General features: G+C 47.7%; 1 protein-coding gene across 2 annotated transcripts in view; it reads right to left on the reverse strand.

The window, feature by feature from the left end:
- cables1 (Cdk5 and Abl enzyme substrate 1) overlaps positions 1-25,561 on the reverse strand; it is a 28,896-nt gene continuing 3,335 nt past the window's right edge. Inside the window, exons 2-10 of one of the 2 annotated variants that reach the window (XM_023815609.2) lie at positions 16,580-16,651; positions 16,342-16,434; positions 14,302-14,379; positions 8,637-8,742; positions 7,977-8,133; positions 5,952-6,055; positions 3,189-3,295; positions 2,899-3,106; positions 1-2,380 (exon numbers count right to left, since the gene is read on the reverse strand). In XM_023815609.2, coding sequence (XP_023671377.1) covers positions 2,240-2,380; positions 2,899-3,106; positions 3,189-3,295; positions 5,952-6,055; positions 7,977-8,133; positions 8,637-8,742; positions 14,302-14,379; positions 16,342-16,434; positions 16,580-16,651 — 1,066 coding nt within the window. In that variant the 3' untranslated portion in view covers positions 1-2,239. The remainder of the gene's footprint in view (positions 2,381-2,898; positions 3,107-3,188; positions 3,296-5,951; positions 6,056-7,976; positions 8,134-8,636; positions 8,743-14,301; positions 14,380-16,341; positions 16,435-16,579; positions 16,652-25,561) is intronic. The other variant, XM_023815610.2, reaches the window with a different exon arrangement.

Genomic DNA, 25,561 nt, shown 5'->3' on the forward strand with positions numbered 1-25,561 from the left:
TATTCATTATCATTCTTTTTTATTGAACAGGCAATAGTGCATTTACACACTCATATGTATTGTTACTATTTATGGGTATTGTGGGGAAAGTCAAAATCCGTTTTTGTTTCCTCACAAACCCGCATGTCACAAGGTGCACGTCCGTGAGAGAGACACTGGGGGCCCGGGGCCCGGATCGCGCTGGCGAGAAGCTGGGGGCCCGGGGCCCGGATCGCGCTGGCGAGACGCTGGGGGCCCGGATCGCGCTGGCGAGACGCTGGGGGCCCGGGGCCCGGGACTCGGATCGCGCCGTTCCCACGAGAGCCGTCTCCCAGCGATTTGGTCTAATTCGAGCAGGATTTCGGTTACAGATTCACACAGTGATAAAAACCAAACCTGGTGCAGCTGGGCTGCCGGTTATCTCTGCGTCAACGTGCCGCCCGAGATTAACCACCGCTGCAAATCAGCTCTCTGTCTAATTAAACTCTGGTTGGGCTGAAATTCCAGTTTCGATCACGCTGAAGCTCACATTGAAAGGAGTCGGACACACGCTAGATACGGCCTACTTTCTCCGAGGAAAACGGACCCATTTCTTTTTGTTTTTTTTGTCTTTGGTGTTCTTACACTGGAAAATGTTTGAATATTTAAACTTTATACAAAAATAGAAATATTGGAGAATAGCAGTTAACCGGTTCAGACGTGGAATATGCAGCCGATTGAGAATCCGGTGAAACTATTCCCGAAATTAGGGATTTAAAAACAACAAAAGAAAGAAATGGAAAAAGAAACATCAGAAAATCCACAAATCGATTTTGTGGTCACTGTATTTACATCAGTTTCCCCCTCGATGCGTATCATAGAGGGAATAAATTGGGGGGCGTAATTAAAGCTAAAAGATAATACTGAATTAATATCCGATAACTGATACAAAAAAGCAGGAGAAACGGGGGAGAAAAGAGGCCCCACAGAAAGTAGGCAGTTTCGCTTGATCTTCAGTCACCTCAACACATTCGCTAATTCCCAAGCACAGTTTCCGTTCATTACATCATCGCACTCCAGTACCCAACCAGAGTCACATGACCACACGCGGCTACATCCTCATCATGACCCACACACCCTTACTATCGCTTTTCTCTTCCAAAATAGCACCGTAAACGTGCTGATAAAACACTCTAACGTAGAGTACGAGAGGGGGAGGTTTAAGGAACAATACTAAAAAGGCCCAAATCCTCACTTCTTCATATGAGATGGGTAGTAAGCAGGAAAAAGACCGTATGGAAAAAATCCAGGGCTTGATGACACTGCATGTTCAGCTCCTCATTTTCCTGTGTAAAACTCAGTTGGCCCATAGTACGGAAACTGGAATGATGACAGCGTGTTACAGTGAATTACGTGTCCGTCGCACCAACAAAATCCACGCAAGATCTGCTGCTTGAGGCCAATGAAGAACAGCACGTTCAGGAACATCATTCCTGAACAACTCAGCCGTAAAGAGCTTCCTAGTGCTGGGAGATGTGAGATGAATCTCCCAATTAGCATGGCAACAGTTGGCATTCCTTCCCAAAGTCCTGCAAAAGAAAAGAGCACTTACGATGGTGAAAGTCAGGAAGGAAAATGAAGAGGACAGAATCAGAGAGGGTCAGTCTTGTCTCTGTAGGCCACTGAACAATGATTTCAGGATTTCTTTCATTTGTATAAAAAATCTGAAGGCACCCCAACATGCCAGAGGTTAAAATATTGGAGCTCGAACGTAAGAAATCAGTTCTGCGCAAACTTCCCATTACCAGCTCGATTGAAATATCAGGGACCAAAAAATAAGTCTCTGGGAGGAGACAATCCACTAGTTTGACACTGTGAGGAATTTTCTAGGAAGTATAAGCTTCTGCTCATACCTGTTAGAAATCAGACACATCGTTAGCAACACTGCAGTTAGAAGAGCACTGAGATGATTAGAGACTGGTTAGCTTGGGAGAAAACAGACCATCTCCCCTTCTGAATCTTCTGCTTGTCAGCCTGGGTTTGTGTTTAAGTTGTGTTTATGAAGAAGCGACAGACGTTCTGCTAGACTGAATGTGATGAGAGGGCAGGACCTCCTAGACCCTGCTTTCTGGGGAAGCTAGGGGTTTCTGGGTCCAGCAAACGGGAGTGGATGGAGCTTCTAGAGGTGCTCGCTCCAGCCCAGGCCACCCAAGACAAAGGTTCCTCCACGATGGATCAGGAGAGCGACGGCGGCTGCAGCTCTCCTGACAGGTAGCCAGCGCTAGGAGCTTTGCAGGAGACGTCTGTAGTGGGGCATGATCTCTTGTTCCGGTAAGTGCAGGTTGAACTCCAGGGCCACTAGAACCGGGAACTCGAAGGCGATTAGCTCTCGACGATTCAGCCGGAACTTCTCTTCCAGTTTCTGGATGAACGAAGAAGCTTTGTAACCACACTGAATCATCACTGAACATACAATTCCTGAAACTAAATGTCACTATTTACACATCATGTACAGCTTAATAAAATAGGGACACACTTACAGCTCCTTAACTCCGTACAGCATAACAAATGTGTACCGGCCTACACACTGTTACTCCACATAGAAGTCCGTGGATGTTGATATAAATGAATGTTTATGTACTGGTTACGAAGATAAGACACAAAGCTTATAAAGGCAATATGCTTAAGTTTTAACACTAAGGAAACATAAACCTTTTCTGTGGAAAGAGCAGTTAGAGTAGAACAAGAAGTTCTTGAGAACTTTCCTAATACCTCAGCTGACTACTCAGACCAGACCTTAACTGGATGTGTATGAGGAGCAAAATATTACAGAGTGAGCTCTTGTTTAAGAGGCTCGATATAAACAGGTGTCAGGGTCAGCCATCTTGGTTCAGAAGGATCTGGAAACTGCCGGCCCGCGAGCCGGAGGGAGTGACTCACGTCGATGAGCTGCTTGACCTCGTGCTTCTTGAGGTCGCTGCCGATCTTGGCGGCCAGCAGCACACAGGCACCGGCACACAGCTTGCGGTTCTGCTTGTTCAGCTTTCCCCGCAGCGCCAGCTTCTCGAAGTAGACGAAGGCCATGGCCACCGTGGACTCCTCGTAGCCGCAGTCCTCCTGGGTCAGCTTGCGGATCTCCCGCTTCAGGCTGCCCGGGTACAAGGAGGAGCACGTTAGCTGGGGCCGCTGCACGGGTACGGACCGGGCCGGCCGCCTCCGACGGCCCTCACCTCCTGATCTTGCTGAGCGTCAGGCGGATGTGAGGGAACTTCTCCTTGAAGGTCTCGTTCATGTCCTTCTTGAGATCCGACGGCTTGACGTACTCTATGACCGTGGTCTGAAACAGAACCAGTCATGACTAGGGTTGAATGGCCATTAACTCGGGTCAACTGTGCTTAAGCTGAGGTGCAAGGCAGTATGGGTAAAAAGCACGTTACACGTTAGGCATAAATTTTATGTTCATGAGACGAGTTTAAGCGAAAAATAAAGTCAATTTCTCAATTCAAATAAGATTGAGAACAATTTTACATCATGAGGGAAGAGGGAAAAAGATACAATAATTCTGTCTGTTGCTGCGGTATCTCCATGGAAACGCAGCCTCAAAGGGAGTGGGAGGCCAATGTCCACCTCTTTGATCCAGTCACTTTGTTTCACAGCCATCACAGTAGTTAGAAAGCGTTCCTGCGTTGTTCTGATAATTTAGTGTTATATAAAAATACCTCTGCGTTTTAATCAACACCTTTCCTTCAAGAGGCCACTGTATTGCTGAGGACGCAACTTTACATAAATCATAAATACCATCAGAAATGGTATCATGGATCATTTTCCATTGTGGGCTCAGATCTTGGTTTATTATTACAGTAACGGCAACATCGCCCCGGGGTGGTGTGTAGGGTTAGGGACCCCGGAAGGGTGTGGGTTTGGACAACTGATGAGCACCAGAAGGAGGAGAGACCAGAAAGAGGAGCAGGTGAACCCCCCACTTGTTGTTGCCATGGAAACAACCGCTGCAAAGTTTCCCGGACAGTAACACCAGAGGCGACTCCATGAGGAAACAAGGGGTCTGGGAGTCCTGTCTTGCGGTTCAGCCCCCCCCCCCAGACTATCACCGGGGGGAGTCACAGCTCCACCCACCGGGTTATCTAAGCCCGCATTACCCCTCTTATCTCGGTCTAAACAGATCACTGTGGCTCGCTGATGCAATGTTTACAAGTCGTTGCCGGAGCTGAATCGCGTGGCACAGAGCCAGATGGCATATGTCATGAAAACATGCGGCATGGTGGGGGGTGGGGGGTTGGGGGTGTTTGGGGTGAGATGCTGCCAAGTGGAATCGGCGTGTGGGTGCATCAATCATCCCGGGAGAGGACAATTTAGAATGAACGGTTCCATTCATGAACCCAGCAGGACAATCGTTCATTTATCCAGAACTGTAAATTATTTATACGGAGGCAAGTTTAAAACAGGAGTAAGACCAAACTTTATAAAGACACCTGGAGGGCAGACACACCCCAGAGATTTAATATTCACCCCTCAGTGGGGGCTCTGCTCCCCCTGTTCCTAATATAGATTTTCTATACAGGTGCGTTTGAATGCTGAGGTAGACTGAACTGGACTCACTGCAGACTGTCATCATTATTAAAACGGCAAGAAACAAAGGAACAATAACTCGACATACTATAATACCACAAACTGGTCCGAGCCCGGAACATTCTCTTGTAGCTTTGACTCCTCTTTCCTGACCGGCAGCATGTTTTCCTAACAGACCTGGGCGTCGCGCTCAGTCCCGGGTCCTCTCCATAGTAACAGCGACATCACTATTGGCTGCCTCTCCCCATTTCGGATTTTCTGTTTATTTACTAGATTAATCTTCCGATGCGTCAACAAAATGACTGAATCCACACTTGGATCTCTCCCATCCTCGGCGCCGGAGAGCCAGACGTTCCAGAAAAGCTGAGATGTGTGACAGCTTCGTGTCGCGTTGCTGGGTGAGCACGTTGGAGCGGCTAAAAACCATCGATATCAGGAACTGGTTTTTGGACGTCCCAAGCTACAGTCTTGCTAGGAAGCCTGAAGTTGGCTTACTGATCCTGCCCAAAAAAAGCAGTTAACGGCACTCAAGAGCCAATTACATCATACCCAGGAGGGAGACGTCGTTAGATCATCCACTTGTGTCTTCGAGAACGTGAGAGAATTCCCACAGGTTTCAAATTTAAAAACAATGAAAAACGTCATTTAGAAAGAAGAGGACGATAAAAAAGAGCCTCAACAATCAGTCCGTTGGGAGCCTGGCTGTTTGCTTTTCATAGACAACGTAACGCTCATCATCACACATAGTGATTCTTCCACCGAAAGCACTTTGAGATCCTCATAGAAGCAGCGCCAGCTGTCGGCAGAATTGCAGTCCGCCTTCGGTAATTAAGCGCGTTAATCAACTTCCTGTTTACATTTGACATTTTTATCCAAAGCGACTTACAGCGGAGACACAGGCTACTTCGTGCGTACTCCCCCGCCTTAGCCTTGTTAGCGTTACGCTTTGCTTGTCCAGCTACAGAAGCAGTCACTTGCACCCATACACTTCATTTAAGTTTGTCCTACACAGATGCCACCTGATATGTAGGAGGAGTTCACAGGGACAAGGCTATCTGATCGAGTGAGAATGAAATGACAGGACTGAGGAGAAACTGGTGAAACTGGATTCAGTGGGAGAGGCTAGTACCAATTGTGTTTCAGAATAGGAACCACATGTTCCTAGTAGGGCAACAGGGAACCTATGAGTGCAGAATTCCGTAAACGAGAAACACTCAACCAACGGAACGCTTCAGCGAACGGGTAAAACACAGAACTGTCACCACAAGTGAAGTTTCTCTGGAAAAAAAAAAGTCTAAGTGACTAAGCGATGAGATACCAATAAGTCATCCTGCGTCTGGAACCAGAGCAAGGGAAGATGGGAAAATCCCAGCGCGAGCTGATTAGACGGGGCCGGGGTCACTCACCATGTAGGAGGGGAAGATCAAGACCCTCTTGTGCTTCCCGCACGGCCACTGGGGGTCATCCAGCAGGTTGGGGTCGTATTCGAAGAAGTCGCCCATGTCGTTTCCTGCGAGTGAGAGCAACGGGGTCAATGGCCGATAATGATGCTGGAGGAGATGCGTCACTGTAAGCCGGTCGACGGCCGGCAGCACGAATGGTATCACGCAACATCTGCCTTTAAAAAACAGTTAGGATGCATCGATTCTAGCAGGAATGTCTATAAAGTTTGGGTTTGGCGCCCGGGTCATAGCCTGGTCCTTGGGGACTCCCAGACCACATTTTGTTCCCTTCTTGATTGCTTGGTTCATTCTTGATTCCTTGCATGAAGTGTGGTGGGAGCAAAAACGTGGACTGTCTGCAGGTACCTGAGGACCGGGTTGAGAAACACTGACCTGGATAAACCACAGCTGCAATGGCCTTTAAAGAGCTCTGGTTAATCCCCAACGAGGACTGGGTTACCGACGATGCGCGCTGGCAAACACCATGAGATAAGCTGCGGCGAGGGTGTCCCCCGTGCAAACAAATTAAAAATGCATACAGTATGAGCACACGGCTAACCCTGGCCACAGTCCCATTGACCTCAGGCTTGGAACGAGGGAAGGGGGTCAACATGCCCGTAAAAACATGACCTCTCGTTTTTCCGCCTTCATACAAAAGGGCGTCGTTTCCAAACTGTGTGCCACCCCCAAAGGAGGAAACCCGTTGATGTGCAAACTCTTGACCTGTTTCGCTTGACTGACCTTGATGACATCGCTGCTGCTGCCTAGAGGTGGAAAAGGTCACGATAATGCACAGACTCTGATTTCAGACCAGCGGGAATAGATGGCCTGCGCTCAGGAAAGTCTGCGCTCAGGAAAACTGAAAAGGTCCGTATTTACATGCTAAAAAAACGACAAAATATCAAGGAGATCATTATTTCATTAATGTACTTTCAAAAACACCACTCTTAAAGGTCAGAACACATCCGATGTAATCTGAGTGTACTTATCTTGCAGCCAACTGAATCTGAGTTAAAACAGATCTTTCCCACAGGCTAAATAGTTCACATTCAAATATTTATTATTTAAATATTCCTCAGTTGTGTAGACTTTTAAAAAAAAAAAAAAGGTTTGTTAAAGAAACACCTGACTGAACTGTTCATAAAAACTGTTCCACAGAGAACATGCAACATTAAAAAAAAGAAAAACAACAGAAGTCAACAGCAAATTATTCATAGGGTGAAACGATAATGTTTCATTTGCTAAATTATGAATTAATTATGTCTATTCTTTGGTTGCAACAACACCAGTCGCAAAAATAAAAATATGTTTTGTCCAGAGACCTAGTTTCACTGTACATGTGAGGAAAAAAAAATCAAGGTGTCAGATTTCAGAACAGAAGTGGCTTTATCAGCATGTGACAGAGTGACCACATTTAGTACAGAGGTTGGCCTTCTGGAACATCAGACGCCAACTTTCTAGAAGGTTCCGACAGACACGGTGAGTGCGTGTCTCGATATGATTAAACATTAAATAAGGTTTTAAGAGACAATCATCTGGATCATCTCTAAGTCCCACATCACTGTTGATCTGCTGTTCTCCACGATCCTTAGACATCACACTATGCATTTGTGTACGGCATCACAGTAGGGCAGCATCAGAGGTGGACGTTTCACATCCAGAAATTAAGAATCCGGACAAAGATTTTGTTTCAACCAACCAGTTCAGCATAAAGAGTCACAGTCTCAGAGTGCTCAACTGGATGATTGAAACAAAATCTTGGTGTGGATTTTTACTTTCCATAAGAGAGAAACATGATTCCATTGACAAAGTTATCAATAAATAAATCAATAACTTTACAAATAAGATTAGAGACCCCTGCCCTACATTTACGCAAACTTGTTACGGTTTCAAGTCATGGTTGGACTGCCCACCAGGGGGCGCCCCAAGACCTCCAAGAATTCAAACACCGCTTGTGGGTACGATGGCCAGTACAGGTGGGCTGCTGACCTGTATCGATGCTGCCCTGGGTGCTGTTGGCTCGTGCCAGGTTCAGGCTCCGGTGGCTGGAGTGGCGCGACTGTGAGAAGGACGAGGTGGAGTCGATGGTGTTCCTGCGGCAGCTCAGGGCGTTCGTGGGATACAGGAACTGGGTGTAGGACACCGTCTAAGGAGACAACACAATGGAGGCCACACAATGAATGGGAGCAGGGTGCGGAGAGGAACTTCCACTCGCTTTGAAACGTGGTCCTCCTCAGCATCACAGGGTGTTCAGGAACAGGCTCGAACCAGAGCTGGACCCTCTAAGACCGCTATAAACAGGACCTCTCCACCAAAGGCAAAAAAAACACACCTGTAAAATGCAATCAACAAAATGACTAAGGTCAGATGTTCGACGGCTCTTGGTCCCTCATGTATCCAAGCACCGTTTCCTTGAAAAGCCATTTCAAATCAAAGACTTCATAGGGTTCCCAGATGGCTACATTCAATGGTGCCATCAAATGAAACTCTAGAGGAACAATGAAGGATCAGCGTACAGGAAACCCAATGGTGCTGCAGGGATCGACTGATTCCAATGTCAAGCCGTATGTTGCAAAGAGCAAAAAACGGCCAACCATGCAGAGTCACCTCCCCTGGTAGGCCTCAGACCAACCCGGCCACCTGCCTCACCTTCCCATCTGCCCCGAGCTCCACGCCCTCCAGCCCGATCACCATCTCCTTGGCGCTGACGCCTCCTGAGGGGTGCCGTTGACGCCCTACGTCCACTTTGGTCTCCCTGTCAGTGTAGAACACCACTTTAGTTGCCCCCCCTCCCAAACAGCCAGGCCAACTCATTCCCCCCAATCCCACACGGTATCCCCACTGGTCGGCAATGATCCCGGTGCTTGATTTGCGGGGTAGTTCAGAAGTGAATTCTACAATTACCTCTGAAGGAAAGCACCGTACCCACAGGTCTGTCTGGCTGTTTGATTCATTTAAGGCTGTAGTTTCAAAACGAATGCATCATCCAAAAGGCTTGCAGTATGTACCATGTAACATTTCTTTGGAAAGAGTCCAAAAAGAAAAAAAAAAAAAAAAAGTGCTCACAATAGAAAATGTGACCATGAGTCGCGATTCCTGAAACTCAGCCGGTGGAAAATGGACTTTCCGGAAATTCCCAGGGCACCCCTTCAGCGGCAAAGCTCCTCAATTTGGCAATGGCTATGTCTCTCTGCCTTAGAAGCTTGAAGGGACACAAGTGACACTCATTAGGGAGGCTGAGAGGCTGCACGTACGTAGCAGGTGTCATGGGACTTAACGGGACCAGCGGCGATAACCGAATCGCCACGGTAGCTTCCGAGAAAGTCATTTTCCACTTCATCCAGTTGGATTTATTTTTATATAGCGCCTGGGTGCGTGGTAATGCATTACTGCATTGTTTATACAGAATAATGCATGAAACATGGAAAAGGGGAAGACGGAAAGAATGAGTGGAAGAAAGAGACCGAACACAACAGAGGACATGAACCAAAAACTCCTAAGTGGGGAGTAGATCTCGAGATCTATGGTCAATTAGCTGCCTCCCTCCCCAAGTACGCTAACATTATAATAAAAACGGGCCTGCTGGCTAAAAACAAGGTGTAGACCGTGGTCAGAGTCAAAGCCAAGGTCCATCAATGAGTCGGGTCCCTGGACCCGCCTATCTGAGTCAGCAGACTGAAGTCAGTACCCACGATGTCACAGTTCTGTGTCGACCCATTCAGCACGGGAATGCCACTCAGGACATTGATTTTATCAGGCGACTGCAGAAGCTTGCAAGGCTGATTAAAACGGGTAAGATACCATGGCTCTACGATCCACAAAAGTGTTGGCGTTGAGGCTCCAGTCCTAGGGTTCTTCGGTCGTGGAACAAATGGCATCATTTTGCCCTGGGGAGGAGCGATGAAGCTGGTCATCGGCGATGACCGGCTGCCGCATGAGTACCTCAACGGAGAAGTTCAATGGAAACGTGAAGCCTGAGCAGGCTGACGGTTACCAGTGGAAACGGTATTACCGCTCCTGTGATTGGTGGCTCTCCTACGCAGTGCTATGTGACCCGGCTGAGAGGTTTATTCATGATTAAACGCACCTTGATACCTTGAACTCTAAGGCTATTTTAGGTTTCCAGTAGGGGTGGAAAAAAAAGCCAATTAACTGTTGTGTGACCTTCTGCAGATTATGACATCATAATAGACAGTACCTTCCTTAAAAGGTCATACATCTTACAAAAGCACACAGGTGTTAAGGAGGGGGTTATTGTAACTCCCCAGCAGGAATTTACAGACCCGGATTCTCTCCCATGACCTGGTGTTGACGGGTATTCAGCATCAGCACCCTCTAACTGGGTCAGAAAAGAAAAATCGAAATTTTTGCAGTTTAGCTTGGACCTCAAGTAGGCAAGCCTAACTGACAGCTTTAATAGACTGTAATTTAATATGTCCCTGAAATACCTGGGGGAGGGAAAAAAAGAAGAGAAAAAAAACAGAAAAGGAGGAATGAAACTGTGAATGATGTCATCTAAATTCCCTGAGTCACTAAAAAGAGCCAGTGAACAGGATTATACCGAGAAAGGTAATGACATCTAATTTGTCAACTACCGGCCTTTTTCGCCTCTCAAGTGGCTTGAGTCACTTAACGGTGTAATTGAATTGCACGGTTAATAAAATACCCTGTAGCAAATCAATCCAAGTAATTGAGGTGAGGAACGGATGAGCATGCTGTAGTCTACATTTCTCTGTCTATATAGACACCATCAATAAGAAGCTGGTCAATGTAACAGTGCATCTAGCTACAAGTATGAAACTAATACAAGGTTACAACTTTCTGACTTGTATTTCAGGAGACGTTTGAGCAGTTGGTTTCTTGTTTGGAGAAGAAAGAATAAGACCCAAATGAGGCAGCGAAAGTCAGTCACCAATGATGGTTGTCTTGAAGGTTATGGACTGTACATAGCCCTATGGATTTGTTGCCCATCATGACACATGAATGAACATGAATAAACTGCGTGATATTATCTTTCTTCTGAGAATCTCAACACCTAGAGGGTCTGCCGGCGATCTGAACACGTTAGAGAATGAGGATACCTAGCAGGACACCAAATGTGTTTATACACCTGGATAAATATGCTTCCAGAAAATATTTGCTGTAAAGTATACTTGTCACATCTGCAGGTTACCTGCAGAGGGTTCTATTCAAACAAAAACTCTCCATAGTTTGGAAAAACAATATTACTTAATAACATGTCTGTTCTTCCTGTTCCACAGGCTGCCTGCTTTACCATCATATCATTTTCAATAATCAGATGTTCTATCAAAGAGTGCCTTGCTGAAAGCCAAAGTCCCCAGCAAGGTCACGTTCTCACTACGACTTGACCAAGATCAACCAGCCTGGTCATGACGTGAAATAAACCTCAAGCAGATGCTGAACTTCGTGTTGGACCAACGCCACATTTCCGCAATGCTCTGTGGAAGACTGACCAACCTCTGTAGGTGAAAAGGTTCTCATTGGTGCCTTGTGGCATTCTGAGGTTTTCATTGGTGCCTTGTGGCATTCTGAGGTTCTCATTGGTGCCTTGTGGCATTCTGAGGTTCTCATTGGTGCCTTGTGGCATTCTGAGGTTCTCATTGGTGCCTTGTGGCATTCTGAGAAAAAAAAAAAAACTAAACAAATACTTCACACACAAACTAATGTGATGAAACATCCAGATCTCTGTACCTATTAAAGAACCGAAGGTAATGTTTCCTGGCTCTTGCCACAACATTCTTGTGGGAGCTGTGAGTGGATCTCCAGGCGAGATCTCCGTGCCCATGATAGGAAGACTGCCAGAACAAATTCTGTGGGCAGCAAGATGATGTCACCTTTGGGCCCTTGAGCAAGGTCCTTAAAGGGGCAGTTCACTCCAAAAAAAAAAAAAAAAAACATTTCAGATATGCTACTCATTTAGGTTGTTGTGATGATGAGTGTTGCCTAGTTTTAGAGGAACTGGGCATAGAAATGTCAGTCTTCATGCGATTATAATGGGACTGAATGATTCTGTCTGTGACAATCAACGCGCTAAAAAATACATTTGAAAAATGTCTCTGACCAGAAGTCGTATCTCCAAAACTAGGCAACTCTCACCAAAACAATCTAGATGCGTAAACAGCCTGACAGCATATCTGAGACATATGTTTGTTTTTTGATTTTGGGGTAAACTGGCCCTTTAACTCTCACACCTACCGTGGGGTTAAACTGACCCCAAATGTCAGGTGACTTCTCATAGTAACATTATTATTGTAGGAGCGTGTAAGAATAAGCCCACTTGCTACATGAACTGGGCGTACTTTCTCAATTGTACATCGCTTAGGGTAAAGGTGTTAACTAAATACATGAACGGAAAATGAATGAAGAACTTCCATCACAAGCTCTTCTGCTCTCATCTTCAAGGTACAACTCTTCATTAGTTGACCCTTGGGGTTTCACGGAACCAGGGAAGGGGACCGGGGTGCCTCACGGTCCAAAGGAGGAGGGGTATCCGTGCACAAACGGGCCCTGGCTGGTGGCAGGTCGGCCCTGAACACGCTGATGTCAGTGCTGCACAGCCAGATGTGAGCATCGCCGCTGGGACGCGTTCGGATCGATGCCGGCACTCATCCATGCGGTCCAGCTTAAGTGAGCTATTTGAAACGGCTCCTGCGATACGAGCTTAAAGAGGGGATCAAACCAGCGGTCAGCTGGCTTTCCATTGTTGCAACAGTGGCTTTCAAGAACAGAGCGAAAGGAGCAAAGAAACGTTCAGGAACGGACTGTTCAGCTTGAATTTCGCCACATTCCCAGTGTTTAGCAGCCCATTGTCTTTTAATTGGACTTTCTCCGAAATGCAGCCCGGTTCAATGGAAATCCGGAATGCCGCGCAAGGTCAGGTCAGGATTTAACTCATGAGCGAGAAACAGGAAGCTGGAAGGGCCGGTCTGAGACTGCTTTTGTTCCCAAATCCTGAAACAATGGCATGATTAATCATCATGCAAAATGAGGCATGAGACAAAACAGTAAAATTTTTCCCCCAACGTTTTTTTTTTTTTTTTTTTTAATTTATTATTATTATTTTTACCTGAAACATTCAGAAAACACAGAAGTTGGTTTTTAAGCATTCAGACTTCATCCTTAACCAATCGCTGCTTTGACAACAACAAAAAATGCATTTCCTCTAAGAAATCCTGTCTTCTGATATAGGGGGTTTTGATGCTGAGGTTGTCACAGCAAAGTCACTTTCATTCGGTTAAGTTTATATGGGAACCAGGAACCCAAACCAATGAGTTTGACATGGGAGCATATGAAGGACTAGCAGCCAAGCAAAGCATGATCTATGGCAGAGGTGCCCAACCCTACTCCTGGAGATCTACCCCCTCCCCCCAGAGCTTAGGTACAACCCTAACACACCTGATACAGATAATCAGTTATATCTCACTATGAGAATCAGCTTAACTTCAACATAGCTGACTCTAATACTAAGATATAACTAAAGGGCCTGATTATCTGTATCAGGCGTGTTAAGTTAGGGCTCTACCTAAGCTCTGCAGGGTGGTAGATCTCCGGGAGCAGGGTTGGGCACCCCTGGTCTATGGGGTTCAAAGGTCTCCAGGAAACAGAGGGGTGAACTTTGCGAAAGGAACACAGTATGCGTAACGCAACAGCAAAGCTAAAGTCATGCCCATACGCATCCTCGGCTCATCGTTAAGCGTTCGTTAGCGCTTGAGCTAGCTAAAGGTGCCAACGGTTCTGCTTTTTCCCTAAGATCTCTGGAACCTTAAGGTGTGCTGTCTAGAAGCTTTTTAATCAATATATAAAGTACGTACACACACATACACAGGCAGTTCTCAACAGACGTAAGTAATCCGTTCCACAAACCCATATGCAAGTCAAATTTTGCGTAAATCGGATTTACCCCGCCCATACCATTGAACAGCCTTTAGCGAAAAAAAACAAAAACACGTAGGGCAAAAAAAATACAACATGTACTGCATAACATATATTAAAAAAATAAAAATATCGAGTGCGATAGCACTTCTGTGAACTCCACATAGCTCGGAATTTTTTTGCGTACGTGCAGATTTACTTAAGTCGGTTTTATGTAAGTCGAGAGCTGCCTGTACATGAGCGGATGCGTATTTCCATGCGCGGGAACACCGCATGACATAAAGAGGACAAAAGTAAAAGCAGGATGCTTCTGGATATAAACCGCTTCTACGCAAAAGCTCAGAACTAGAGGCGAGAGAACAAGAGCGGGCAAAGGAGATGGGTGGGACACGTGAAGGTTAGCATGCTAGAGGATACATACCCTGTTTGGCTACAGTCTCGATAGGGCAGGACAGAAAACACACTACAGAAGGATCTTCTGCCACTGATTAGGACTATCCTATAAGACAAAACAATGACAGGCTGAGTGAGATCTCTACAGCAGTGTGACACTCAGGTTCAAATGGAGATAGGAGAAGAGATTAGAGAACGTGGCACACAGGTGAAGCGTGTCATGTTCGGCCGCATCTCGAGGGATGCGTTTTGGAGCCTTGCAGTGACGCGTGACACTCGTGATGTAATTTCCGGTGGGTTTTCTCAGGTCTGCGCACACAAGACCCCCAAACCTCCTACCTATAGAGACTCTCTGCCCAATTGCGACGGAATGCTCTGGTAACCGGTGCCAGCCTCGCCCGTGGCGGACGGCAGTCTGAGCTCATGGGGAACAGCTTGAGGAAGGCTGGAGGTGTGCCACGCTGACGGCACTCTACCTGACCACCTGTTCAAATGGCACTCGATATATCTCTATGGCCGAGGCCGTCTTAGGTTTCCGTCGACGTGGCCTTATCACCATCTACGCTGAAGGACTCTTCGCCAAGCTGCCAACCCACCTGACGATGACAGTGGACCTGAAAGGCTCTCACTGACAAAGATACGCAAGGCTAAAAAAGACCAGACGATCTCACTTTAGGTTCAGATGTTGTGTGGAACTTCGTCTTCTATGAACACAGACGCCAGGATCGGCTGGCTTTTATTTTTGTGATGTGAAACACAAGTATAGAACCAGAACGGATCCACATGCTTCTCCCCCAAGACAGAATTACTGTATAAAATCAGAAACAATTGGACTCCAAGAAATAGTCTTATGGCGACTTTCCCAATAAATGAACGCTTTTATGCGGAATCCATCTGGGAAAATGGTGTCATTGCATTATATTGAAAGAATAATAAAATGAAACTGCAAATTGTCTTTTAGCCGTGTTTACACCAAATTTGATTTTTATGTGCACACTTTACATACCTAACTCCTATGTGCACAAGAGATTCCACTGGGATTAAAAGTTTATATGTTAATCTTATAATGGTTTTGAAATTCCTCAGTGTCATAATGGGAACCTATCGATAATGGTCACTTGGCAGAGATGTACTCATTTATCTTTAAGCACAACTGAGGAGGTTTTCCTCTCTCGATGTCTGCTATGGTCTCGTCTAAACAACAGTTCCAAATATACCCCGGCAGAGTTCTTTGTAGAGTCTTTTTATGGTTCTAGGCAGAACCTAAGCCCAACAACAAGGAACCCTTTTCAAACACTTATTCTTAAGAGTCTGGAAAGTCATGAGAAATAACTGGCACTCTAAAAACGTCTACTGGATTTGCAATAAACATAAATCTTGCTGACGGTCTGCTGGAAATTCTGGTGGGTGCATGTGGTTTGTTCTTCACATCATATAGCAATAGCATAAGACTTTAAAAGTTCTGAAAACTTAGACCTTATCTTCCATGCAAACCCAACTGTGTTAGAGAAAATCTATGCTAACAAGGTAAGGCTAAGAATATGGATAATAGTAGTACAACTTAATAAATTTAGTAAAACTAATAATTCAGCACTAGAAATGTGATATTTGGTGAACTACAAAAACTAGAGGAACTTTATCAGTCTTGGCTTGTGTTTTCAATTAAGAACTGAACAGGCAACTCATAAACTTTTCAAAGTTAATTTGATTCGCACAGACCCAGGAGGGCTGTGAAAATATGGGTGTTTACAGAGCAGCCCAGATTTACAACAGCCGCTTGTGTTATGTCTCTTTTCATTAAGCAGGAACATCTGAATTCAATAAATCTGAGCTATCAGGAAAAAAAAAAACACACGTCGGCAGAAACTGGCATGAGTCCAGCCACACAGTAGCAGGAACCAGCATCCTTTTCCATAGTCACCCATTAGCCTGTTAGTTCACCTTTAAGATAAAATCGAAGCCGGACGGACATGTGACACCGACGCCTCACGGGACACGTCAAACCCCAGAGTGCCCGATTTCCAGAGTTTTCCGCCGCGGCGCTGAGCAGATCGGCGTACACACGTACCTGCCGTTGCGGGTGTCATGCTGCCTCATGTTCTTAATGAAGTGGACCTTCTTGAAGCTCTTTGGTCTGGGTGAACCCGACAGGGTTCGACACCTTAGGAGAACGCCCAGGAAGACGGCCACGGGTTAAAGACGCCCCCCAGTGTCAACAAAGAGATGAACATAGGTCTCTGTTATCAAAGAGATGGAATTTATTTCACATTATACCAATAGTTATATTATTTTATGTAGTACAATACCTGCGGAGGGGAGCGTTTTCCTCAATGTCCTCCAGAGTCTCCAGTGAGGAACGCTGGGAGATTAGCCTTCGCCTGCGGAAATGCCAAAAAACGAGAAAGTTGGAGCAGGTTGGCTGACTTTGATGCCCCCAGAGCTAGAAGCAGGAGGACCAACGATGGCACCCATGTCTGGAAGACAAGGCTACCAGGTCAGAACTATAGGAGCCGCAAATAGGCAAACTCTGAATGGTTGGATGGGCGACAGCGTTCTTCAGTGGATAGCACCTCCGTGGCTGGGGGTTCGAATCGAGATTGCATGTTCTCGCCTAGTCTTTAGACGGCACTTAAGCTAACAGGCGTCTCTGAATCGCCTGTTGTGTGCGAGCCCTGTGATGGACTGGCATCCTGTCCAGGCTGAGGTCCCCACTCTGCGAGCCCTGTGATGGACTGGCATCCTGTCCAGGCTGAGGTCCCCACTCTGCGAGCCCTGTGATGGACTGGCATCCTGCTCTGGCTGAGGTCCCCACTCTGCTGCCTGGGGTAGGCTGCAAGGCCCCCTACCAGCTGGAAGATGGATGGACTTATTATTTATGAGCCATGTAGGACTTGGTGGTTTGACTGTTTATTACCCGGAATTGCTCTAGTACATTTGGCCATTTAAGTCATTCTTGTTCATTTAGTCATCTAACAACTCTCCAGTCAGGACAGAAAATGCAGACACCATCTGAATAAGTCCAAGGGTTCACTTATTGGGGGGGGGGGGGGGGGGGGGGGCGTGGGCAGTGTAACTCTTACTATCCGATGCAACAGCCCTCGCTCCTACGAAACCGACTGCCTCACCTGAAAAGAGCATCTGCTAAATAAATTAACGTGAACCGTAAGCACCGCTCAGCGACCCGGACTATAACATGATCGGTACCCTCCGTCAGGGGCATGTAACGGCAAGACGGCGGGTTAATGTGAGAAGCGCCCGAGTTCCCCAGCTTCACTGAAACCCCCCCCCCCCCCCCCCAAACTCGAGGTGGCCCGTACACCGGATCCCAGCGGACCACGGTCGCTGCTGATCAGCCAGTCGCAGGAAGACGCAAATCACTTTCTGAGGAAAACAGCTCTAGAAAGTAGCTTTGCAGTCTTCCAAGACCCTAAAAGCATAAGTAAAAATATCACGTTCCCCCCCCCCCCGAGTGAAATTCCTTTATCCCTGTTACTATTCTATTGATTGACCAATAATCTTGTAGGGTAACACGCTGGAACTGAAGTAGTCAATAGAGTTCAGACTGCATATCTAGTCCAGAGCAAGATTATTTTAACTTCTTCAGTAAAATACTAACTTTTGTATGATGATATAGATGAAAGATAAAGAAGAAATAGCTCTGCTAGCTGCTTCGGATAAGTCCACATAGCCGATGACTAAAAATCTAATGTATCAAAAACATGAGCCTTTAAAATCTCCTTTTCCAAAAAAAACCTCACAAGGCCTTAATCATGCTGTGTACGAAGAGTTAATGTCGCAAACTTTTTAGTGAACCGATCATGCAAACGTGTACACATCTCACAAAAATCGTTCGCAAAATCTATATGCCAGCGAGTCCTTCTGAACCTCTAGAGTATCCGAAAGTCACAAGACTGACAGTCATGCGCGTGGATCTCTCTGGATTGAGTTCTTTGCGCCGCATAGGTCAGAAAACAGCGTGACCGACTAGCCATTATCTCAGAGTGTGGTAGATGTCAAAACCGTAAAACCCACACAAAGGTCACTTTTGTGTTCTGACTCGATATCAAAGGACATTGGCTGCAGAGGCGAATGAGGCATTGTTTGTGTTACAATCTGACCGCTAAACGTACGATTGGGTGATATTATGGTAATAACGGAGTTATTCTGGTATATTGTGTAATCTTGTAAATAAAAGTAGCAGATTTTTTGAGGACCCCCTTTCCCGCACTGCTAGGAGATGTTTTGAGAAACCCTGAAAATACTATATACCACAATACAATGTCTGGACGGTACAAAAATTATATACCGTCCACGACTACCGCTACGTTACGTTTTGGTCGAGTGCGAGGTGCTCATGACAGAAAACACGCCGTTCGCTCTTTAACGGAAGAGCGTTCACTTCACAGATCCCCACAAGCTGAAATGCAGCCCGAATTAGTGTGAAATCCGATCGCGTCCACTTCATTTAACAGCCAAAATACAAGAACGCGGAGCGGGAGCCAAAACAATTCCTTTATCAGCTTTGTGGTTTCATGGCTAAAACAGAAGCGAAACTGCACAAGTGGATTTCATCCACCCATCTATATCACCTGGAACAGGGTGAACTGATCTAATTTAATTTTCCAATATAAAATAGATACACGAACAGATTTTTAAAATTGAAATTTAAAAGGCGATTAAACAGTGCCAGAACAACTTGGTCAAAAGACAGTAGTCTCAATGAAAAAGTAACAAAGTAACAAATTAAAGCATGAAGAATCCAATGACAAGCCAGGCCCAGAGTGCACAGTGTCACTTCCTGTTACCAAACAGGAAGTCTGTGATCGACAGCCGCTCTATAGGCAGCAGGAGCTGTGAAAAAGGAGCCACACGTTTCACCGTGCTAAATCCGCAGACGGCCGGGTGGGGGGGGGGGGGTACCTGAGGAATGGAAAGCGATACACCCACAGCATCAGCGGACCAGTGAGCACACAGACTTTAGAGATGGGGGAGGGGCTTTTGCTGTAGGAACATTCAAACTAATTAATCACCAGTGCCTCAAATGAGGATTGCTTTCTTTCTTTAAAAAACATGCTAAAGGGTTTCTCAAACGCTAGTGGCGGCAGCCATCTTTTAAAGGAATGTTCCATTCTCATAATGGAATGTTCCACCCCATTGCCCGATGGGGGTGCTGCTGATGACTCTTCACTTTTCCCTTGGATTGACATGCTCCCCCAAACAGACATGCCAGGCTAGTGGGGCACCGCCCTCTGACCTTTGACCTAACAGCTCTTGTCCAATAAAAAGGGGGGGAGGGGCAGGACCTGGAGAGCCATGCCTGGGGGGGGGCGTTGGGGAGGTTAAGAGCAGGCTGAGTATGAGCCTCATCAGCCAGCTGTGTAGGAGGCATTTTTATTTAATTTTATTTAATCTTACATCTCTCCTAAAACGGCCAAGAGTCATTTCCCTGAGGCCAATAGGATCTTTCCAGCCTAATCTCTCTCTCTCTGTCTCTCTCTCTCTCACACACTCACACACACACACACACACACACACGGCCCGTAGCGCATGCCCGACCGAGCATGCTGACACTCTAGGTCCGCCGGCCACTAAATCAATGTCACCAGGAAGCCACAAGAAAAACCACAAATACTTATGACAGACGACGGGCCGTGCGGGGAGGACAGCATGCGACGTCAACATCGTTTATTCAGCAAAACAGAAACACTGGTAAATGATGGGTCAAAGAGCCGTAGCCTATGATGGGGAAATGCATGGCTTTGGGTAAGAATAAAGCCGACCACGGGATTCAGATGGGGGGGGGGGGTGGTATATTCCCAGTGAATTTCCTTGGGTCTGAACCCACCCTCCGTCCTTGGATGCTGTGATAGATTGGGGCGGGGGGGGGGGGAGCGCTGCTGTATTCAAAAGCAAAGATGAGCGACGGACCAGCTCGGCGTCTGAAGGCGACACCCCCGTCTCCCCTCCCTTAAAACCCCGCCCAAACCGAAGACCACCTCCCTTCCAGCGTGCTGACGGTCCGTCCATCGGCCTCAAACTAAAAGTGGATCGACGCACCAAATGCCCCAAAGTGAATTCCATAAGAGTCCACAGCTTTCACTGAGTCAGCCACCCAGATGCAGACAGTCTCTCTCATCTGGTCCCGTTTGCAGCTTAAAATGTAGACGTCAAGCAGCACTGCAGCCCACATACGGCGAGAGCGGAGGAGAACGTGCCGGATGACGGGGACCCAGCCTGCAGTTTATAACGCACCGGCCAATTGCCTCGGGGCAAATTCTTTCTTAAGAATTAGCTTCTTTAATATGTGCGTCCTGAGCTGAAAGTGGCTTATAAAAGCCCCCCCTCACTGCTGGGGACTGCAACGTAGCTGCTCTAAGAAGGGTTCGAGCAAAACGGGCCAAAGATTACCGAGCACGTTCCTGCAATTTGGTGCCGCAGGAAGAACGACAGGAGTATGTTGCTGTGGAAACGCGATCGCGTGAGAGATCAGCTGCACTCAGATATGACGTGTTTCACGGCTGGGTTACAGGACGCCTCAACAGAAGCTCGAGAGAGACGGACTGGAAACCCCCCCCCCCCGCACCCAGCTCACCCCCACTGCCCCGCTCTCTGTTTGCCAGATACGAGCTCAGCGGCAGCCCCAACAAATCGATGTGACAGGGTATCACGTCTGCTGTTTTCCAAAGGGGGTGGGGGGCCAGGTCCCACCGAGCTGCTACGTTCCTGCAACGCTGACATCAAGCGCAAAAAATACCCCGTTAAAAAAAACACACACACACACACACACACACACACACACACACACCGGGATCCGCCAGCGGAGCCAGGAAATGCAATCGCTCTCTCTTTTCAGATGTTATTGCGCATAACAGCAACGCTTACAGTGGATGTTCTGTTGGATTTTTGTTTTTTTGCTCATTCAGCTCAGAGAACCAAACACAGAAGATGAAACAGAACAGAATCACTCCCCCATGGGAGAATTGGCTCTCTCCCTACCCCATATCACTCAGCAAGAGACACGGAGACAGGTGAGAGCCGGTCTGGGGGTCACAGCACAGGGTCAGCCACGCCAGAAACAGCGGCTTTAGGGCACATGCACATGTGACTATTTCACAGAGGCTGGGGCCCGAATCTTCTGATCTCCGGCACAGAGGCTTAGCTCACTGTCCCCAGTGAAGAGAGATTTCATGGTGACCCCCCCCCCCCCAAACCCTGAGTAAAATAAGCAGTTGGAGGATGGATGTACTGTATTCTGTATAATTTTTTATGCAGGTGACACAGCTACATAAAATTTACTGGTGCAATCCCGGCAAGTTCATTACCCCAGGGTATCACAGAGGAGCCCCCCCCCCTAGCTGTCTGTCATTCACACCCGAGCACGTTGAGAAGAACCGGCCACCTCTGACATCCGCCACGGTTGGGGTTTGCTCCTGGGATGGGATGGCCGGCCGCCGACAGCCGAACATGTGGTCATGTCACACGGACAAATCCAGATCGTCATGGAGACCATGTCTCCCGCTTCTGCGAGATCAAAGGGACGACATGACCAGCAAGTGGCATCATGCCGACCGGGCTTGCATGATGTCACAAGCCCATCGGGTCTCAGTGTTGACATCTGGTGGCACAGTGTACCAGTGAGGTAGCATGACTTTCACTGTGACAATCGACATTGTCACCCTCCCCCGCAACCTCGCCAAACAGCCAAACCACTCACCCATGTTTTTCACATCTTTCATTATGAGCAACAGCAGAACTAACACCCTTAACCTAAACCACGGCCAGTCATTACACACAAGAGGACGACGAACGACCCCCTTTACCGATGTTCCCGCTCCCGTGTGGAAAGTCAGGACTTAAAATCCGGCTGAATCTACCATGGAACGGCCTACAGCCGCAAGATCGCCTAACATCTCGGGAAGCGTCCTTCATTTTTGAGGAGACGTTCGATACAGGATCCAATCCTACAGAAGAGAGTGTTGGACTGCACCGTCCGCGCAGTCCAGGGGCGTAGGAGGGTCTCGAAGCACCCCCCTCAGTCCCACCGGCGACGAATCGTGAGACGCGGACCACTGTCTCCGTGGAGATAAAGACCATCTGGGCAATAGTGAAGGCTCATCCGAGTGTGGGTAAGAGACGCCCACCCCTGGAACGTTGCCACGCAGGCCACACAGACACACGTGCGCACGCACAAACACACACACGCGCACACACACACACACGCACACACACATGCACCAGCCCCAGCTGAGTCAACATGGAGGTAGTGCCGAAAGGCCTGTCAGTCACGAACACTCAGCATCAGGCTCAGCTTGGCCAGGATCACCCCCCGCAGATCTAGAACCATCTTCCCTGCAGTGCCGGGCGCCTTCCTCTGAACTGTGCACCTGCAGGACCTGGCATGTGACTCCTGAGGTCCTTTGAGGTCCCGCACTCCCACTGCAACCGGAACGGCGTCGAGCCAAGAGTGCTTTATGAACCGGTAACCCTACAGACTCTGCGGGGTCTGGCCGAGAAAACTAGAGGAGGCGGTCTCACTGCGCCAGTGACAGATACTCCTGTCTTGCAGCAGACCGCACGCCACTTGCTTGCCAGCAGGGGGCATGGCAGTTAAGGACACTGGTACAATATCCTCAAGCTGTAATCGGGTAAAGTTTCAAGGCTCAGGGCCGGGTAAAAGGATTGGCTAGGCAAGTAAATAAATAATATGCTGACGGCCATAATCTGAACACCTGCTGGCTCACCTGGGGGGGGGGCAGGGGGGGGAGGGGCGGTTTTCCTGCTTAGGGTCAGCACAAGTTAAATTTATGTAGTAAATAAAAAAAAAAAACTCATTTATAGATGACACAGTTTCCTGCCAATAGGGGGCGGTAAAATTAAAAACTGTTGTTTTTCACCAAGCTGAAGAGTAAGTCCAGCAGGCTGTCAGCTGACATTTCAGTGTGCCGGCAGATCCCTGCCAATCGCACCAGAGCGGGGGGTGGAAAGGCTTTAGTTTCAGTGCCGGCGGTGGGGGGGGGTGGGCGTACGCTGACTGCTCAGAGCACAGAGAAGAGGCCCAATCCTTTTCAAGATTAACACAATGAACAGGAAACAGTCGATGCCCGTCGACACATCCCTGAAAAGAAAGTGGCGAAAAGGGAAAATGATGAGCTTTTCAAGGACGGACGTTCGGTGAGGCTGCCGGGAACATAAGGTACCGATTCATGTACTGGGTGGGAGGGGGGGGGGACAGAAAGATCCGGAACAGGGTCGCCTTTTCATGTGCTTCAAGGGTTAAGGTGAGGAATGAGTGACGACTGATAAGGAATTAATGAGTGGGCGCATGAAACACTAAGGGCCCGGGTTCGAGGACAGGCCAAACGGTATCACACGAAAACTGGTGATAATCCAGAACAAATCAGTGTCCCAGAAATAAGCTCCTCCCACAAACGACTGAAGAGGCTCTGAGGGATTTATTCCCGCTGGGAGGGGTTATTTGGGAACGGGAGAAAGCCCTTATTGAGCAGAGCCCCCCCCCCATTCTGGCAGTGAGATTGAGGCAGTTTTTCCCAACAGGAGCGAAGCTCTTCGTCGGTAGTGTATATAGGGCCTCCGTGGCCAACTTGTCTCCCTCCGACCTCCCTGGTTGGAGACGGGGGTTGGAGAGGGGGGGAGGGTCTGCACCGGATGCCGAAGATGTAGCAAGTGCAGACTCCAAGCTGCCTGCTTGGGCCGGCCAAGGATTGCGAAACATCCTCTTATTCCCCCCCCCCACGGCAGAAGTGAGACGACGTGCCGAATGTCCACATCCCACGTTAAGACAGCCAAAAGGTTTCTGCGGCCTTGATGCACTCGACAGCTCACATAGACCGGAGTCCCACCAGTCCTCGTAACACTGCTCACCCGGGTCACCCCCCTAGTAGACAACAAAGGCGATTCTCAGCATCTCCTGGTATTAAACCCACCCCCGAGATCCTTGCTGTTAATAGCAGAGCCCGTGTTCACCGGGACGTCGTCACCAGAGGAGTGCAGACTATGGTGAGATGATGTCAGCTGACCGTGTGCGTTGGGATGTTCTGGAGCTCTAAACATCTCCAGATAGCAGACAGCTTATGCATGTCCCGGGGCAGTCAGGTGACCGAGTCACATGATCAGTTCACCTTGCTCTTCTTCCCAACCCCCACTGACCCCCCACCCAGAGACCAAAGCCTGACCCAGTCCTAGGTTATGACCCCCAGAATAAGCTCATTTTGGCTTTTATCTGACCCCCCATACTTATATTAAAACAACAGCCTATTGATATGTCCTCCACCACACCCAAACTGGTTTTGTTAACTTAATTTCTGCTCCCACCCCCAAATAACGTCCCAGTTCATCACTCTCGCCCGTTTCATAAGCTTCTGCCGCCCCAGAGCCTCTCTAACTAGCTCCGAACCACAACCTTGCGTTACAATAAAATTTTATGTCCCTCCAACATAAGCAGTTAAATAGTTACAGCATTTATAGGCTTTACTCATTAAAAATGATAGACTGAAATATGAAGCCGTTACGAAGCAGGGCGTCAGCTTCTGGGATTCAGGATGTTACACGCAGACGTTGAAGAACGTCACGGGCGGATGACGCTCCTCTCAATCCAGAAGGTGACGACGGCTGACGGAGCGCGCCGTGAACGCCCCCACGCGCACGGGAAATTCGTTAACCTGACCCACGTGGGAAGAGTCCACGAGCCGCAGGAGTGGTGTGGGCCACACAACAGGGATCAAATCACGTACCTTTCCTGGAAAGTCACTCACAGAGCACAGAACGCGCTCGGAGTCGGGCCGTCAAAAACAAACTGAAATAATAAACAACGGTCACAGCGGCTACACACAACACCAGCCGATCCCAAGGCCAGGGGGGGAAAGGGTCTCGACCGGCTGCACGTTACTCAGGTTCACACTGCAGTGCCAGGAGGTTCATCTCAAGCTAAAGGGTTGGGAGACAGTAAATTCACAACAGGTCATTCACATCAGGGTGTTTCTTAGATGCAATGCAAAGCATTATGGGAAGGGGGAAAAAAACAGATTTAAACAAGCTACAAAATATACCAAATCTCTGCTGACATCAGCATTAAAAGGAGAAACGGTGCATGTAAAGTCATGCTGCGTTTAATTATTTTCTTCTGTAGTATGTAAACGATCAACTTCACACCCCATCGGGTAACTGCAGCCAAATAGCCAAACTTTTCATAAAACCCTTTTCTGGGTCTCCCAGGCACTAAGAATCAGGCAAGAGCAGGAAACAAAGTATTACACAAGAGTGTGTTTCTT

Source organism: Paramormyrops kingsleyae, chromosome 4 (assembly GCF_048594095.1).
Source record: "Paramormyrops kingsleyae isolate MSU_618 chromosome 4, PKINGS_0.4, whole genome shotgun sequence".
In the NCBI taxonomy this organism is placed as follows: domain Eukaryota; kingdom Metazoa; phylum Chordata; class Actinopteri; order Osteoglossiformes; family Mormyridae; genus Paramormyrops; species Paramormyrops kingsleyae.